Here is a 19,539-nt window from a genome sequence, read left to right as displayed (position 1 = left end):
CATGCCGTTCCCTCTCAGAGTGAGAGCAGAAGCTTCTGATCTAGCAGTGTCATTTTCATATATCCACAAGACAGCGATCATTGATTTTACTGCACCATGGCAAGCCAGGGATGTTTCTTGTGACCTGTCCTTTGTGCAGTTCGACAAAAACAGGGCACCAAGGGCAGTTATTATGCAGCATTTCCTCTTCCTACAGGATAAGTACCAGTGTGCAGAGTTTTACTCCGACGCATCAAAGACAGCTGATGCTGTGTCTTGTGCTGCGCATGGACCGAACTTTAACATGGCAAAAAGAATGAACTCCCACAACAGCATTTTTACAGCTGAAGCACACGGCGTTTTACTTATTTTAGACCACATTGTCCAGCATCAAATTCCAAAGTCCATAGTTTTTACAGATTCTCTTAGTGTTGTACGTGCACTTTTGTCTAGAAAACGCTCAAAAAATTATGTAATCAAGCTTGTTTTTAAGGGCCTTATGGTGGCATACGCATCAAGTCTTGAAATAACAATATGTTGGGTTCCTGGCCATTGCGGAATAGCCGGGAATGAAACTGCAGATGAAATGGCCACTGCTGCTACACTCTTGAATTCAGTGGGCATAGCAACACTTCCGTACACAGATATGAAGCCACACATCAGACACCAACTTCACAACACGTGGCAAACACACTGGAGTGAACAGACAGATAACAAGTTACATGTAATAAAGCCTCACTTGGGACCATACGCTACTGACTCACATAACAGACACATTGAAGTTACCTTAGCTAGGTTGCGGATAGGCCACACTCACGTAACACACTCACACCTGCTCACTAGCTCTCCAAGACCTGGGTGTAGCAGGTGTGGGGAGGGCCTATCCGTAGTCCACATCCTAATCACATGCAAGGCACTCGACACAACAAGACACAGACACTTCAAGGAACTATACAGACAACACATTCCGCTACACCTTTCGTTGTTTTTGGGGGATAATGCCATGGTCTCTGTGCAACGTGTTTTTAAATATTTGTCTGATGTAAACTTTTTAAACCTCATTTCCTATCATGCGTAATCAAAACTGGCCCTATACACCAGCCATCACCATTGTCGTTAATTGATTTTAGTGTTATTCTGGCTCTAGTAGCCACTATTTTCTTCTAAATACTTTTGTTTGGCGCTCTTTGCCCCAGGTGGCCTTGCGCCAAAAAACTCCAACGATCATCATCATCATACAGACGACACAATCCACTGCACACATCGCACTTTTTAGCCGAGGAAGCAATGTTTTCTGTCCAACGCATTTTAAATTCTTAGCAGAGATGAACTTTTTCCAGCTCTTGTCTTATCACGCATAATCATCCTGGCTCTGTACACCAGTAATCTCCATTGTCTTTTGTTTCGTGTCACTTTTACTTATACTCACTGGTTTTAGTATTTACGATTACATCACTCACTAAATAACTTGTTTCCCGACGTAAAATTTTTACATCTCCTTTCTTATCATGCATCTTGACAGCCTCGCCCTTTGCACAAGTCATCGTCATTTCCTTGTGTTTTAGATCACGTCGGTTCTTACTTAAATGCTTTACTTTTACTTTCGATTCACTCTCATGAAATGACTTTCGTTTGGCGCTCTTTGCCCTTAGTCGGTCTTGCGCCATTAAAATACAAACATCATCATCATTTAAATTGTTGGGAGCACGACTTATGCTCAGTGCAGCTTCTGCACTGGCTGTCTCTGGCTTGTCCCTCTTTGAACCTTACCGCAGAAATTGAAGAGATGGGTGTAGGCCAGGGCATGACAGAAAACTGTCTTTTGACAAAAAAATTAGGAAACAAAAAAAGTAGCCTTGAACAGGTAAAAAGCTTGCATGGGTGCTTCTTGCCTGGTTCGTTTCGCTTTGTCCTAACTGGTCAAAGCTGGAAACAACTGTCACACAATTATTTGCGGCTGTGACAAACTAAAATGCCAGCGACTCAACTTTCAGTAAAATGTCCCCATTGGCGCAGTACGTTTTCACGGTAGAGGGTAAGCAGCCATGCTCCAACTGACGGGTGTACTGCACGACGGCACCTCACCTGCTGCCCGGGCTTAAGGTAGCGTTAAATTGTCAGTTAATAGTAGTCGTAGCAACTACCTATCATTCGTTTTGCGACACACGCGATAACTATGCATTGCGCCCACATATTGGAAATATGATTGGTACGCTGCTTTTTCCCATAGAAGTGTCGCTTGCTGGACCAGTTGGTTCATGCTGGTTCTTGGAAAAATTAGCAAAAAAAAAATAATAATAAAGACGCAGACTGGTAGAAAAGAAGAAAAAGCTCACAGGCTAGACCAGCTACTAAAATATGTGAGGTAATACTCCAGCGTGTCTGGTATCTCTTCTCCCCTTCGTGTTTCCGTCTCTTTTTTTTATACTGGTTTTCGCATGATTCAGATAAAACTAATTCGTAGCAATAAGAAAATTTTGATATTTTTGTATATATAAAATCAATCAACTGCTATTTTTTACTTCTCCAAAGCGAGTGCATTGATACCTGTGTACCAAATTTTGCAATTATGGACAGGCTATACCTTTACACGGCAACAACAAAAAATGAACATAGAATGGTTATGGTCTTCGTCATGAGAGAGTGCTTGTTCCCCTGTTCACCTCCTCCCTTGCGCAGTATCGGACACGTGGCGCGTGACGTGTAGGTGAGACCATGTTTACAGATCATGTTTGCAATGAGGAATTGTTGCAACAAATTTTGAGCATAAAGGGAAGATTCATCAAAGCTTAGTTCAGATTTGGGTGTGGGATAATGGTAGCGCAGGAGCAATATTTTGTTACTTTCATATTAAGTTGTACCTTGGGGTTAGATGCCTACCTTTAAACTCGACCACTCTGATTGCTTTTTTCTAAATGGAATCATCATACCCCCCTTTTTTTTTCTTTCTTTTCAACTTTCTTGTCTCTTCCGCTTTTCAAACGTCGTTCCAGTAGTCGTGAGGATAAACACGGACCGAAAACGAGAGGTTGATGTTTTCTCAGTACGTAGTTTTTACACAAAACAGCTGGTGGTTTTGCGCATTTCACTGCGTCGATAGGCTGTAGGACAAAGCGACCAACAAACTGCGCACGACTTTCAGGGACCAACATGGTAATGTGGTGTAAAAATTCGAGAGCTAACAATAGACCTGCTCTGTCTATCAGCATGCGCATTGCAGTATGGTACGCGGTCATCTTCACGCTATCACCTCCGTTTAATTACACGAACGACATAAATACCAACGCAAGCACGCCGCAACACCGCTGATCTTCACGAGGTAAAGAGAGCAAGCGTATAATAACAAAAAGCCATACTGCGCTTACTGTCATCACGCTGACCACGCGCGTGGATGTTTCTTCACCGATATCACTTCTTTTTCTATTTTCTACGGCAGCCGCGCAAACCAGGGGCGGTATTCTCGTAACTGTCCCTTTTGAAAACGTCCCTTTTGCGTCCCTTTCATCGTGACGTACTTCCGGTTAAGCAGTGGACCTTTGATTCAAATACCGTAACTGTTCTTGCAAACGCATTTTAAAGAACTGAAACCGTATCAGAGTATCTTTTATGTGTTTATTGTTCCGCGAGCGAACCAACAATAAGGCGACGAAAAATCGTCTGCTCCAAATCGTCTGCTCCGAGTAGCCACGGCTCATAGCTCCGCCGTGCTTGTAAGGCGTCACATCCGGGTGTTCGCTGTTAGCCAATCAGGACTCGCTCAAAAGGGACACTTTTGAAAGGGACACAAAAGGGACAAAACACGGGAATACCGTCCCAGGTCAACACATACGTCAATACGCATGCGCCGAACTATCTATTTAAAGTAGTAGTGTAGCCTCCTGGGCCAGAGGGGGCATTCTGACGTTTTTGGAAAAATCAGCGAAATAACACGTAGATAAAACTCGAAGAAGGAACAACACAACAACACGCAGGCGGTTGATCGCGGGATGCATTGTTCTTCTTTTATATGTTCAGTTGTTGTCCAGCGAGTGTGTTGTTCTTTCTTTGACTTGTGTCTTCGTGTTTTTTCGCTGGTTCTCCGAAAACGTCATGTCTATTTATTCTTGGCGTCGAATGGTTTTGGCGTACAGCCGAGTGAATTCACGCATGCATACGTGCGTGACAAACAAACAGGACAGAATTTTTCAACCGAAGTTTTTCCCGAAAAGCCAGAGCTCGCAAACTTCCCCCTTCTGGTTTTAGAGTTAGCTTCTTCCACATTCACAGCGACATAAAGCGGAAAACGGTCTTTACAGAGGCGTGCAAACTCTCCTTTTGGCTGTTGAGCATACGGACGAAAAATAACGATAGGTCGGGGCTGGCAAGTTTACATTCGGAGAGCGTTAGCTCAAGCTGGGCGAACTGGGTTTAGCGTAATACACGCAAAGGGTTCTGTCCTCGAAACGGAGAAGTTCCCAGTGAACCATTTGAAGTTGCTGTGCTATAAAATAAATTATTAGATAAAATTGCACGTGCGACGAGTACTCGTTTGGGCATGTGTTATTGCGCTCTTATTCTTTTCCGAGAATGACCCAGAGCGGACAAAAAATTGATTAGCTAACAAGATTTAACTAAGTACCGCCGAGCTTATCTAGTCGAAAGGCTGAATATAAACATGTAAACAGCAATAAACATGTAAACATGTAATTGCTTGGATATCAGCTAATAATACCTGTGATATCGCCAACGAGCACGCTCACAACTTGGCCAGTGCATGGAAGCAAGGTGAAACTTAAAATAATCCGTAATGGTATCAGCAGAATATGAAACAGGCGCATCAATTATGTTTATTGGAGCGAATCAAATGTTTATTGAAGCGAACTATTCTCTGCTAAGAACTCCAAGAATACAAAAGCGACGACGGATCAGGCAACAACTTGACGTGCACAGACGGGCATCGGCCGACCCGATGCCGCGGCGTTTGTGCTGTCAGCAGTTATTTTTCTACGTCGTTTGCTCAGGAACAATGGAATAACATCACGAATACTGAAGAACATCGTTGTCCAGTGACTACAGAGGGATGCACTCTCCTTATCAAATACGATAGCCTGCGTGACATTCAAAACAAAGGGATGGAAACACCCATATCACTTCAAATACTGATAACGCAACCGGGATGCGGCCAGACGATGAGGGCCAACAAATAGGTAAACAAAGCAGTAGGTATGGCTCGCGGAAATATGCTTGTTTTAATTTTGCACGACCACCCAAACATTACACCTATTCCGTAGTTTCCTATACTGTGAGTGCTACTTTTATAAACCAGAGGCACTGCCTGGGCGATCTGTTAACTTCAAACTCTCAGAATCGACCTAGATTAGTACCGCATATTTTGCCATTTCGTGCGATAGAAAATTTGTACCAACTCTATCAGGATAGTTGGCACAAAAAGGGAGCGCTTATTGAGAAAGACCGGAAACATAACTTCGCGTAAGGTGGGTGTCCCAGCGAGTTAAAATCCGAAAATAAAACTGGACACGCAAACAAAGTCGCACGTGCGGAAGAGAAGATGATAATCCGGGGGAAAATCCTTCTATCACTCATTATCGGCCCCGCTAATGAGAACGATGCTCGAGTATCAACCACGCATGGTGAGCATAACGGTTCTCGGTCGGGTTAGTTAGCTGTCCCAAACTGTTTGAAAGTGCCGCCGTAGGCGTAGTTCTCGCCATTTGCGCGCGACCTTTTCCGTCTAAAGCAGAAACAGCCACCGAGAGGGAATTGCGCCCGCGAGAGTCAGAATAACAGCGCACGTCTACACGACTCATTCCCACGCAAAAAACCGCCCTAAAAGCACTCTAACGTGTTTTAAACACACGCAGTAATGACTAATAAACACTAGTAGACACGGAGTATATTATTACATGGAGTTTGAATTGCCCAATCGAGAACATGGTTAAAAAAACGACCGTTAATTGGCTGGGTGGTTTATAAAAAATGGCTACGAAATATGACGTCTCTATATATGTGCGGTTTTCTTTATAAAAAAAATCACCCAATTTTTAAGGTCACCTTCCGCGTTCCGAAACAAATATATGGCCCTCACAAAAACCGGAAATTAAACAAATGCAGATTCTCCTGAAACCGGTGGAATGTAAATCAAACTAACCGATGATGCACTTTAGGATTGAGTGCAGCCGAATCGCTTGAACCTCCTACAAGAATTCGGATACCTCTCTTTCAATTGCAATTGTTATAAACGCGTAGTAAAGTCTGAATCTTTTCAATGACGCTTCGCACATTCATGTTTTCAGCAGGAAATGTCAGATCAGAAGGTGACTGCCAAGACGAGGTAAAGAGCGGTGGGAGCGTTGTACTGTTCTTTTTTTTTTTTTTGAAGAACTGTGCTATAGATTCCGCGGATATGAATACGAATGAGGTTCTTTTCTTTCTTTTTTCGTTTCTGCACTAATCCCCGGGGGCAGTTTAAGGGTAAACGAAAAGATTGCAAACATTAAAATCTCGGGATTGTATGTGTCGAAGACACAGCTGCGTTCCGAGGAATGTGTACCCGAACCTGCTGAAAAGTTTAATTCGTGCATCCCGCTTCTTCCGGGAAGAAGGATTAGAATACACGAGAGGGTTGCGCAGCATGTCTTTCCTTTTTCTAGTGCAGCGAGAAAACCCTGGAATTGATGCCGAGAAGGCTGTCATTGGGTTGAACGTAATGCGCATGCGCGAAGATGCAACATTTGACGGAAGCTAAAGGGCGTACGATAAGCAACGGAAGCTCGATGTTAAAGCTCCCCTGTTATCACCACTTCCTACCCATTTTGGAGGCAAGAGATAATTTTCGACGCTGTCCCAGGTAATAATTTGAAAGCTGTCACCATGTGCGATGCCCTAAAAGCATTGCGGTAACGCTGCTGTATTGTGACCCTGAAAAGTTTTTTATTTTTTTTTTCATCCTACGCACATCGACGTTTGCTCTCAGCTTAATTCCACCTGGCGCAGAGAGCACGAACTCCTTTTGTGTGTTTTTATCTCGGGTTTCCTACCCGCCCCCAGGTTTTTTTTTTTTCGTCTGCTCCTGCGGTGGTGGAAAATATTTTGCGACAGTGACAGCGCGAATCAAAGCACAGTTTCGTCGGTGCCCGGCGCCTTGAAGTGCGCAGCGCTTACATTTTTTTTTCTCTTTTTTGAGAGATGAGCGGAACTTTATTCAGACGAGGGACAGCTTTTTGCACTCTCGCACGACACCGCGATAAACATTACGTAAGTTCCTTTTGAAACAACAGGTATCTTTTATCGGCTCTGTCAGCATCAAACTTTCCTTTTTTTTTTCAGGTGGTGTACTTGGCCAACGTGCTACGCAATTGATGCGACTGTTGCTTGGCGATTGAAAACGTTTCCGCTTACGAAATAAGAGGGTGTTACAAGGGGCAATACCTTAGCGAGCGGTCACAAAATTTGTCTGAGGATAAAAAGCATTGTCAACCCGAAGAAAAATAAATTTTAATTTACAATTTTAGAGGTTGACGGGTACAACACTTCTACACGTTTCAGCGTATACCGCAATAGCTTTGAAGGGTGCGCAGCAGATGGAATCGCTGTACTGAATAGTTTCCGAAAGAAACAGTGTTTCATAGATCTCTCCCTGTAAAAACGTTAACAGGGGGGAGACGGGGGTTTTTTTACTGCTGGCATTTATTTTCGCCACTTGTGTTTGTTCGGGAGATGCTGACTCCGATGTGGCGACTTCGCCTAGGTATTCGCCTAGGTATTGAAGCAGCTGGGGGAAGACGTTTTGTGGAAGTAGGCTGAACCTTCATCATAAAGGGTTAACAGCACACTAAGACGACGACACACAAGGAAGTGAAGACAAGACAAGCGCTTGTCACACAAGGAAGTGAAGACAGGACAAGGTCAGCGCTTGTATGGTCTTCACTTCCTTGTGTGTCGTCGTCTTTGTGCGCTGTTAACCCGATATGATTCCACACCAACTAGCCCACCAAGTCATCTTCGTGAACCTTCATGTTGTGTTTAAGGCGTAAACCTTGAGTGCCCTGTTTTTCGATAAACCGTCGTTGTTGTTGTTCTTGTTGTTGTCTGGTCAAGAAAATGGCCACTGCTGTAAAAATAAAATCACTAAAAATAAACAAAAAAAGCGCGATAATGATCTGGTGGTATTGGAACCTCCATCTCCACAGTACGAGTCTGAGACTACAGCGCTGGGCTATCTCCGTATGTAGCCAGCTACAGAACACTTTCGGGTCGCTGTATTTCCAAGCGTTTATTTTGCCACAGAGCGTACAGGGTAACCGTCAGATCACGATAAGACGAAGAGGCTTTCAGACGAACATAAAGATGTTACCTTCTGGAATAAAGACACAGAGTGGACCACAATGGCGCCGTGGTCCACACACCGTAAAACGATGCATCACCCAATCACAGGCGACTCACCGTTGGAACCAAAGTAGGGCAGTACATGAGTAAGTGGCGCAGGTCAGCGTCACAGTAGTACTAATCTACGCAACCTTGAGCTTTTCGTTTTTCTGGGGAATGAGCTTGCTCATGCCGCCCACGGAGTGCTTGTAGTTTTGTTTCTTCCGAAATAGCGTGGCCTGACCCTATCAGCACTCTCCCCGCTGCTGTGTACTCACATATTTAAAGACCTTTTCTATCCTTATCACAGATTCCTGCCGGCGTACAGTGAACTCTCTTGCAATGCATTATTTATTACCTTCAATCAACCTTGCATTTCATAATCACACACACTCTCTCTCTCTCATTTGGAATTACTATTGGTCATCCATCTGATTACCCGAGAAAGCATGCATTGCAGCTTTACACACCAAGCGGGCCGCACCTCCATGTTCCATCCATGTATCTACGTGGACGCATTATGGCTCACTCGTATTTATGTAAGCGTCGCAGAAGTCCGTCTGCGGAACGTTATGGGAATGATAAAGTGTATAATCCGTATACTAAACGCGACCACCAGCTATGTAATAACCTGCAGTCAGATAAGTGCTTAGTCTGCTGATTGAAATCCGCTTTCGGGGCACAAAAGGAGCTCGGGGCTGGTTTTAGTTTTTGTGGAAGCTTGCTAGCCGGTCGCTACAGACTTTTGATGCTCATCCTCAGGGAGTCAACCCAAGTGTGGAATTTCGCAACACCGCTCACTGTGCATGGCAATGAATACAGTGAAACAAAAGGGACACACATGAAAAAAAAAGAAAAAACAGCATGAGCTCTGTCTAGCAAACAAATACTTATTTGAAGGAAAATGCCTCTTACGTACAAAACAGCACACCTGAGCGTTTGCGAGCATATGTCGAAGAGTAAAACATCCGAAGGGCTGACCACGACGACGCGCGTTCGATTCCCGGCTGCGGCGGCCGCTTTTCTGATGGAGGCCAAAAGGAAAAACGCCCTTGTGTGCGACATTTCGGCGCACGTTAAAGATCCTCAGGTTTCAAAATTAATCCGGAGCCCTGCACTACGGCGCGCCTCATGGCCTGCGTTGCGAGGGCGCGTAAAACCTACAATCAACCAAACCAAAGCATTCAAAAGAAGGTGTCCAGGTCGAACGGGTGTCAATTATTTGACTCCAAAACGCGTCTTCGCATCCATCTGAAGAGCCAACCTGACTTTCATAGAACATACAAGGGAGTGAAAGAATAAACAGATTTATTGGCTAGCTTATCAATTCACGGTGGTGGGAGGCACCAGCACTGGGACGGCCTTGTCGAATGAGTGTCTAATGGGATCAAGTCTAGATTCATATCGTAATTTTGTGCGCTTCAGGAATTTCTTTAGTAAGCTGACCTTAATACGCAAAGACGACTCCTCTGCGATAAGAAGCGCATGCACAGAAGAAAACGTGCATTCTTAAGTGCGCGTATCTTTTTGTCGATATTCAGACGCCTGTTGGAACACCTCCCAGTTTCCTCGGCAAGTATGGGTGCACGAGAAAGGTATCGAGTTCACAGAAGGTATAGATCACACCACGCATCCAGCTTTTTTTTTTTTTTGTTCTTGATGACATAACATGGTGGGACTTGATTTCCGCCATTATTCGTTAAAGGATGAGCATAACAGAAATATCAAGTGATGTCAAGCTCTCTTTCGTCTTAGCGCCTACACCGCGTGTCTAGCCTATCCTTCGTATTCCATTGCTATTCTTGTATGCCTGTCACGGTTTCCTTAATTGCGTCCGCTGTTAGAAGATATGCGTAGTCGACTCAAGCGAGCAAACAACCCCACTAAATCTACAGGGAACAGGTGACGAAAGGGGTGGCCGTCTGATGTGCGGCTTTCTCCGACCAGAGCGTTAAGAATGAGTCAGAGCCTTGAACGCATCAACGGAAAGACTTATATTTGAACAGGCAAAACACTGTACAAGCACGAGGACATGTAACATTAACAAGAAGGAACTTAGAACGAACACATATGCTGGAAACACTTCAAATACAAAATTTACAATAATGAGCTCTAAAGACGAATATTACAAGGTGGAAAAGTAAATTTAAAGCTAAACAGTTCGATGCATAAGGGAGACAGTGCCACAATATGCACTGACCGGGGCGGATGATGCACTGCTGTCGGGGGCGATTCGGCCACCTGCGAAGCGTGGCTTCGTCGTAGACCCGGCCGTCCGAGACGATCAGGTTGATTCAAGGCTCAGGAGTACATTGTAGCCCTCCTGGGCGCGGGTCGCCGATGGTGGTGCACAAACTGGCAGAATCCCTGGTTACATCACGACGTCCAAACGTAACTAATTTGCTCCGGCCCGGATTCTCTTTTTATAACTTCGCCGGCGAGGAGCGAGAGGGCACAACACACAGCGCGCCTGCTGCCGTCGAGCGCACAACTTCCCTCTTTCTCCCTTCTGGAATAATCGGCGCGCCTTAGCACTGGCAAAGCTGCGCTCGCCCCCTTGAAAGCGCCGGAAGCTTCAACGAAAGCTGAGCGACGGAGGTTTTATTTTTGTTATTTTCTTGCCGGCGAGCCGGCGAGTGGGCGGAGTTACCGCCGCCTCGTTCGAGGGAGTTCTAGGGTTTTCCCGGGCCGAACAGAAAAGACGTTGAATGAATCGGACTACTGGGTAACCAGAAATAGGGGCTGTACAGTAATATAAAAAATGTATACGATATTTTTAAACGCCGTCCGCTCGAGTTTGTAACACAGCCCCCCAGTTTCAGAATATTAGGCAATAATATTACCAAAACTCACAAAGTCAGGCGTACGCGTTCACACTTAGCGAACAAAAGATACATTGCGTAGTAACACAAAAATCAAGTACCGTACAGTTGTTTTCAATAATAATAATGTCACGTACATCGTTCGCGTACACAGCAAAGGTTTGGCACAGATTCCTCCCACATACACAGCCTACGTACAAATGACCAGTTCAGGAACAATACGGTATTTCTTAGATAACGGAGAAAGCAGATCAAGCTAGTCCACATGACAGAGTTCTGGTCAAGGTCATTACAAGTGCGAAACTTGTGAACTATACAGACTGTAAATCTAGTGCAAAAGTCTCGTTGGCTCACACCCAATAAGTGTGACTTAGTACCCAGAAACAGACACAATGTACTGGTGCAATAAAACGCATAATGAACCGTTATAATATGCTCTTCACAAACATTGAGATGCAACCGAAAAGTTCACGAATGCCACTAGTTAACGCCAATAACACACAGAAAATGTACTGTACAAAAATGAAAGCAAAGTTCACGCAAAACGCAACTAGTACGTGAATACACATCGAATACACTGCAGAGCTAGAATGACAACATAAATGCAAACTTCGCGTATAGTACAATAGACAAATAACGAATACAATGTTCAAGTGCATCACACGACGTCAACATACAACTGGGTCACACAAGTCCTCTTATACGCACATGCATACCTGATCTTGCATTCTGCCTATTTAACCCGTGTCTATCGGTCGCTTTCTTAGCTAATCCTGCGGCACTCTTCCATTCGAGAAGGCCCTTATCGTAATGTCGCGCGAAACGAGACACCCCTTCTCATTTGCTGCGATACCGGTCCCACAAAATTGCTTTACTATCTGGGCCTTTGTCAGGGAAACGTTCGAGCAGCTTGTAACTGATTGGTGTTTCTTCCCACCTGCTCGTCGGGACAAATGGCAGTAGAGATGTTCTGGGCGCTGCTCCTCAGTGCTGTGCTTCTGCTGTCATGTGACAAGAAGTGCGTGCCGTTCGTGGTTTGAAACTGGTGTTCCCGTGCGTTCGGGTGGGCAGGATGGGTGACCCCTCGTGTTCTAGTGCGTGCTTTAAGGTATTTTAGTATGGTGTACGCTCACGTGGTCGTTTGGTACGCGTGTGGACAGGCAGGTGGACGTGCGCGGCCGTGCGGGTACCAACTGGCCGAAAGTAAACCAATATGTGGGGTAACCCGCCACGGTGGCTCAGTGGCTAAGGCGTTGTGCTGCTGAGCACGAGGCCGTGGGTTCGATTCCCGGCCGCGGCGGTCGCTTTTCTGATGGAGGCGAAAAGCAAAAATGCCCGTGTGTACGAGATTTCGGGGCACGGTAAAGATCCCCAGGTGGTCGAAATTAATCCGGAGCCCTCCACTACGGCGCGCCTCATCGCCTGCGTTGCGTCGGCGCGTTAAATCCCACAATCAATCAAATCAATATGTGGGGTATATATTTTTGAGTTCTACAAATTGGCATTTTCAGCAAAAAGGATGTTGACGTTATAAGCATTGTTAATTTATTTTTCATTGGCTTCAAACTTCTCTCAGCTTTGCTGGAGCGGGTCTTGCTCCCCGGGTTATTCTTTTTTAATTTTTGGGAAGGGGGGACACAGAAAAAAACAGGACTTGGCGGACACCTTCAGGTCTATGTTCATACGCATCAGTTCCTGCCGGGCACTTTCAAGTATTCGGAGTCGTTATTAAGCTAGCATGCGGACCAGTCAGCCCAAGGTACGTCGCCATAAGGAATACCCGCAATTAGGGAAAGGGCGCATGTCTGAGAGAGCCGATCCCTAATGCGCCCACCGAACAAGCACGGTAAACGACAAAACATCGAGTATAGCGAAATATAATGTGTGGATGCAGTTTGCATCTTATTCATATTCAATTTATATATGATTGTTTTGTGAAAAAAACAGGCTTAGTCCCTTGGTAATCTCTAGCAGAAAATTGGCCGCGTATCTGCTCCTTTCGTTGCAAATCTCGTCAAATGACGATAGTCTTTTTAGACATTTGCCTAGGAAATGCCCGCCTTTGCTTTCCCGCTCACCTCTCATGCTGTTCCTGTACCGTCGCGCTCATCCCAAGCTAAACACACTAACGGTTTGCTCAAGAACGATTTGAATTTACCACGTTTCACTGCTACAGGCCGAGTTCCTCGATGCCAGCGCTTCAGTACGGCGGAGACGCGCGTGAATCCACGCGGCCGACCTAAAGGTGTATAGAACCACGTGGCCCTGCTCCGCGTGCGTTCCAAACTGAACGTGGATCCTAGCTAGCGGAACCTTTCGTTGCTGTTGCCGCGAGATTTTTCATGTGCTGCCAGGAGGTGGCACGGGCAACAGCAGGCGGCGCTTTCCGGCAGTCGATGTACAATATCATTTGCTATCGAAAAACCAAGCATCCATGAATTTTGTAATAAAAGAACACTGTAAATATCATTTGTATACATATTTCCTGTATTATATTCGCGTAATGTTTTGTTTTTGTTCAACAAAGTTGACAAGCATGAACATATAAGCCGGGCTTAGACGTTTACATTTGGTTGTGACTATAGAAGGCTATTGCGCAATACATATTTTACTTTGGCCGGGTGGCTGAATCGACTCACAGACAGAGAGACCAAATTTCTCGGTTTAAGCAGCCCAAGAAACACTATCGTCTTTAATAGCAAACACAAGGCGATGCTCCCGTTAATCCCATCAAGCACCGTAGTGATGACTCACTGGTTTATAGGGTGTTTTGATGCCATTCGTCATTGGAAATATCGATTTAACCCTCGATATGCAAACATAAATATGCAATATAGGCATGCAAGTGTTTTCCTTGTTCACATGCAGAGTGTTCAGGTAACATAGGCTAGGAATCTTTTCTTAGTCCGGCCGTCTTACAGCAGTATTATAACAGCCGATGTAATTAAATGGGCGGACAAGATGATGCGAAAAAAGATGCCGTTTCGAACGCTCTCATCATGAAAGTGCACATAAATCAGCTACCAAAGCGCAGAGCTTCGCCCTGCGTCGTATATCTTAAAGGGGAACTGACACAAAAATTTTGCATCTTGTTTTTTCTTGTTGCGATAAGTAGCTAGTGACCTACTTATAACCTGTAGAAACCTCATTTGATTTAGCGTGCGACGGTTGTTTAATTAGAGGCATTTACAATGCGGCCAGTCCCAGTTTCGGTTTCAGCGAGTGCCGCGAAACGATGGATTTTGTGGATTTTGTGTGAACAAAGCTGACCACGTGACCGTCGGAGGGATATCACAGAGCAGAGCCGCCGTAGCACTGTCGAATCCGCATCGACGGCAGTTTCTGCGAATGCCCCTACGTACTGATCTCGTGAGGCGCTTAATTAAAAAGCGACCGTGGATGTGACGCAGGCGCTGGGAGTGCAAATGCTACCGCGGCTAAAGAACGACGCGCGACGCTCGAGACGGTGGGTGGCAAGACGCGCGCTGGGAGCAGCCGGCCGGTCTGCCTACAGGTCCGCCTACAGATGTGTTCGGCTTAGCACTGCGGCGGATATTCGAGTGCCGCTCTCGTAAGCGGTGCAGATGGCAATTTTTAATGCAACCCGCCATCGCATCATTAACTCCTTTCTCATGTAAGCCGCCATGGTTGGGACTTGGGGACAATTTCGTGCAGCGGTAACAAGCTATCATTCGAGCTACCTGCGACCGTGGTAGCTACCTGCGACCTGCGAGCTACTGCGACCTGCGCCGGCCTGGGCCACTTCGCGGCCGTGGCCGCCGCCTGCACAGCGACCGTGTGGCTAGCTCAGCGGGCTTTTCGTGCCTCCGGCGCGTTTTCGCATCCAATGGTAATAAACAGTAATATAAACAGAGGCTCTGGAATCGCTGTAGAACTTTGGTCACGGCCAGCTGCCCGATGAGCTGACGAAATCACGGCGCCTCCGCCGCCAACGATCGGGTCGTTCGTTCTCGAGAGCAGAAGCTCCGCCCTCCGGCCCTCCGATTGGAGCGGCGAGCCGGGCGAGCCGGCGAAAAACGCCGGCAGTGAGGAAGCGGCAAACACAAACTCGTGACGTGTTTGGATGTTGCTTATTTACACATTATCCTCGGGATGTCGATTGCGCGTGGTCCTCTGCTGGCGTCTCGGTTGCGTTTCGCACACTTTAAAATTGATTTTCAATATGCTCTAGGCTGTATTCGCCGCTGCTATTTTGCAGATTATGTATATGTGTTACCACCAATCTATCTCGAAGTTATCTCGCCTTCAAAATTTTGTGTCAGTGCCCCTTTATTATAGCGCATTATTTAGCCAATATCTGCAAAACACGTTAGTGTTTTGTTAAAGCAAGCGGCATGCGGCGCCCATCGACTAACGATGCTTTGCAATATTGTTGTTTTTCTTTTGCTTTACCGTTCTCCCAACCAAAATACATGGCCCCGTAAGACAGCCTGACGTTCTATTTATCTTTGTTGCAGATGCACACGCGAAATTAGAAGACAAAATGGGCCCTGAACACAAATATCCATCTTGTTCTTAGCGATTTAGCTGTGTCGGGATACAAGCTCAACAGCACAAAGGGGACGTTTCGAATATGTTGCGAAAATATATGAAACGTTGATTGATTGATTGAGTGTAGGGTTTAACGCGCCGACGCAACGCAGGCGATGAGGCGCGCCGTAGTGGAGTGCTCCGGATTAATTTTGACCACCTGGGGATCTTTATCGTGCGCCGAAATCTCGCACACACGGGCGTTTTTGCTTTTCGCCTCCATCAGAAAAGCGGCCGCCGCGGCCGGAAATCGAACCCGCGACCTCGTGCTCAGCAGCGCAACGCCTTAGCCACTGAGCCACCGCGGCGGGTATATATGAAACATCCATGCACAAAAACGCTGTGCCTAAATGTAGTATTCTCAGTTGTATGTTCTCTAGAATTCAAATAACCTTAGTTGTAAATACGCTATCAGCTTCAATTTCTGCCGTAGGTACGTAAAGTATGTCCATATTATTCCAAAGGTACGCGATCTTCGTAAGTGCGCAAGGCTGATACATCTTAACATACTGTCGCTAATTACGTCCCTTAAGTAAAATGAACTGAGTAGACGGGGCAAATTTAGAAGAATTGTTTCAGCGGGATGGTTTGATTGCGAAAGAAAAGCGGCAGAAGCTGACTTCGTGTTTGACGCGGTTCATATAATCCAGAACCTTTTCTCTTCTGCAGCACGTTAGGGGATTGCATAGTGAAATTGAAATTGGAGCGAAATGATAGTAGAATGACTGAGGCGGTTCTGCCAAATTCTTCTCAATTTTTTCTACGCAAATGAACCAAACATATAAGTAAAATATGGGGGTGTGAAACAAACAGAGCGCTAACGGTATAATGGGCGCAAACAAGACAATAGGGAACTTTTTATTCACAAGAACGGAGACAAAGGTGCATATCTGCCATCTATTTATTGTTAAAATCTTAAGATGCTGCTAGAATTCTATCGCTGCAGAGCCGCTTGGAGCTGCAACCAGAAAAAGGTATTCCGCCTCTCAGTTGCATTTGACGGGGGAACTTCAATGTACGTCCTCGATTTTGTGAGAAACCGGAGCATGTTGCTCATTTCAGATTCCCTGAGTTGCTCCTTTTTTATGAAGATCAAACCGTCGGAACGTTCGCTGTCAGATAACTCGTGTTGAGCGAGTCTCAGTTCAAACATGCACCAGCGGCTGCGGCAGAATGGAGGACTCAACACGAAGAGGCAGACGCGGCTCTGCGTAATGGCTCGGAATATATTCTCGGTGATCGGAATGCCCGGGATGAAGTCCCTCTCGGCGACGCAAAGTCGGAACTTGAGGGGAGGCGATTCGAGTTTGTGCAGCAGAACGTTGTGAACCCAATCCGAGTCAGAGGCATGGTAGGATAGAAAAGCGTCCCATGCGTAGTTCTCCACGTTCACACGACTCCTGTAGCCTTTGATGCCAACTTTAAGGGACAAAGATAAATATATGAAGTACCAGCGGCATTTGTAAGCGCCATAAACAAGCACGGCGGCCGACATGATACAAAGTATCCCCGGAACAGCGTACACGCGATAATAGTCCACAGCTACGCACTCTTCCTCTCTCCATGAAACGTTCCGAACATTGTATCCGTGTTGTTCCTCTGGAATCTTGCAGGCTACGCACCCCACGCACTGCACTTGGCGATTGTCAAGACAGCTGTGGAGGTTGTTGAGGTAGCAACTGTAGCAATCCCAGGGATTGAAGTTGAGGCTCACGTTCTGTATGTCGTTCAGGTCGTGAAACATTTCGTTGTCCAGCACCGCGATCTCATTATGGCCAAGATCCAACATTTTTAGTTCAGTCATCCGAGAAAAGATTGGTGGCGTCCAGTTCTCTATTTCGTTGTGGTGGGCGAAAAGCACTTCAAGGGAACTGTTGAGAGGTTTGTCCACACGAAGTTGTTGTATGCTGTTGAAAGATATGTCAAGAATTCGCAAGGACGTCAACGGAATGAGAATATTGGTGCTATCAAAGACCGTCAGGCGGTTTCGGGTCAGGTTCAACAGTAATAAACCTGTAAGACCTTTCAGCGTCGCTTTATTGAGTGCTGGTATTTTGTTTGCCTGCAAAGAAAGAACCTGCAGTTTTTTCAGGCATATAAATGGGGAGCCTAGTAGAATCTCCAGGTGGCACCGGTCCATGTATAGCTCACGCAAATTCGGGAAACCACATAGGTCGCGATCACTTAACAGTCTCACGTTGCTGCCACTTGTGATTAATTGCACAGCACTGCTGTTTCTATTACGGCTGCCGGGCCAAAAGTCAAACGGCAATCGTGGATCAGAATTTGTGTCAGACATGTTTAGAGATGCCAGTGTTTTCAGTGAAAATATAGCTTCTGGTATACCGGGGAGCTTCGTGCCTGTCAGAATAATTTTCTTAACATACGGAATGAAATCAAATGCGTTCGGTTGAATGGTCTCAATAGGAGATTGTGAAAATTCAAGGTGCTGAATACTCTGCATGGGAGGAACATCGTTGAACGAGATGTTGTGGAAAAAACACCTGTAGAACGCTAGATGCCGAATAGGTGTTAACGAGAGAAGGTGCAGGAGCGCCGTGGGGATTTCGTCCACTATTGCGGCAGCCGTAATAACTGCGTAGGTGTAGACGTTGGAATTGTTCCAGGGATTGCTGGTATTTGCGAGAGCCCTAAAATATAGTGTGTCCGGGAATGCGTGGAGGCATGGGTCAGCAAAGCTGTAAACGCTGAAAACGCCGCTTCGGTTCACCCGCTTGGTGTCACACCTGGCGACAGCAACCGGCGGGGGCGTCGCAAATGTCACGTCAAATGTCATAAGCCGAATATTCTCCAGAAACAGCCGAACATTCAAAGCAACCAGTCCGAAGTGTCTCTCTACCGCCAACTCGATTTGGTCGTATCTACTAAATAAATTGTGAGGAAAGTAGTCCCATTTCTTTAACCGCACACGTTGGAGGGACAAGCAGACTGGGGCACAGCCCTGAGACACGGGGCGAACGGTATCTTCTGAAACGAGTAGTTGCTCCATTGTCAATATCTCGTGGTAAGGAGGCACAAACACATCCACAGCAGGGAACTTGACAAGAGTGTTACAAAGAGCATGAAGATGGCCGTTTTCAAAGCTCAGGTTGCAGTTCTTGAATTTATGGGGGAGTGTCTTCAGGCTTGGGGTTTGTGGCCATGGTAGATAGGCCGAGAATCCCTCGGTTGAGCATACCCAGGTCCACAGAAAGAAGACATGCGTCTTCCAACGCATGGCAATCTGGAACAGTTGGGAAACGCAGATATAAAATAACTAAGGTTTTTAACGTTACGAGTACTCCATAAAATAAAAACAGGTGCGATTTCTTCGTCGTCAGAAGTCGAAACAATGCTCCTTTCAATCGCAAAAAATACAGTGGTTATTTTGTTGGGCAATAAAGTGATTGCCAATTTTACTAAATTTGACTGAGATTTTGTTTAACGCGTTTGCTGAAAGCGCGGCCCTCTCTTTGTCCAGAGCTGCAATTTTCTTCAGTATTTCAACCGTTCGCAAACAACCATGGGTACGTGCAGTGTTGAAACCTGCCGTTCGTTGCTACTCAACAGACTGCCCCAGTACTTGCATATTCCCTAAGATCCAACTTGTACATTACACTCCAGTATTACTGGAGTACTGCACCTTGTTGTGAAGTCCCACCCGATGTTAAGCATGATCAGTAGGATCAGCCGTCTCATATACGATTTTTAAAGCTCCAACAAAATTAATGAGCCTTCATCTCGTTTTTAAACGTGAAATATTTCTCCCATACCAACAGTTCGAAGAGAATGGACGGACACCAACATTTCAGTGTCCTTTAAG

General features: G+C 45.8%; 1 protein-coding gene across 1 annotated transcript; it reads right to left on the bottom strand.

Moving 5' to 3' along the window:
• Window positions 1-16,650: 16,650 nt before the first annotated feature.
• LOC144161734 (toll-like receptor 2 type-2) lies at window positions 16,651-17,505 on the bottom strand. The gene has a single exon (XM_077692343.1). It carries the CDS (start codon window positions 17,503-17,505, stop codon window positions 16,651-16,653), a length of 855 nt encoding a protein of 284 aa, XP_077548469.1.
• Between the last annotated feature and the right edge of the window lie 2,034 nt (window positions 17,506-19,539).

This window comes from Haemaphysalis longicornis, unplaced genomic scaffold (genome assembly GCF_048455015.1).
Source record: "Haemaphysalis longicornis isolate Haplotype H1 unplaced genomic scaffold, Haemaphysalis longicornis Haplotype H1 scaffold_12, whole genome shotgun sequence".
Lineage (NCBI taxonomy): Eukaryota > Metazoa > Arthropoda > Arachnida > Ixodida > Ixodidae > Haemaphysalis > Haemaphysalis longicornis.
The sequence above is the reverse complement of the archived record's forward strand: the minus strand, read 5'-3'. Positions and strand labels throughout refer to the sequence as shown.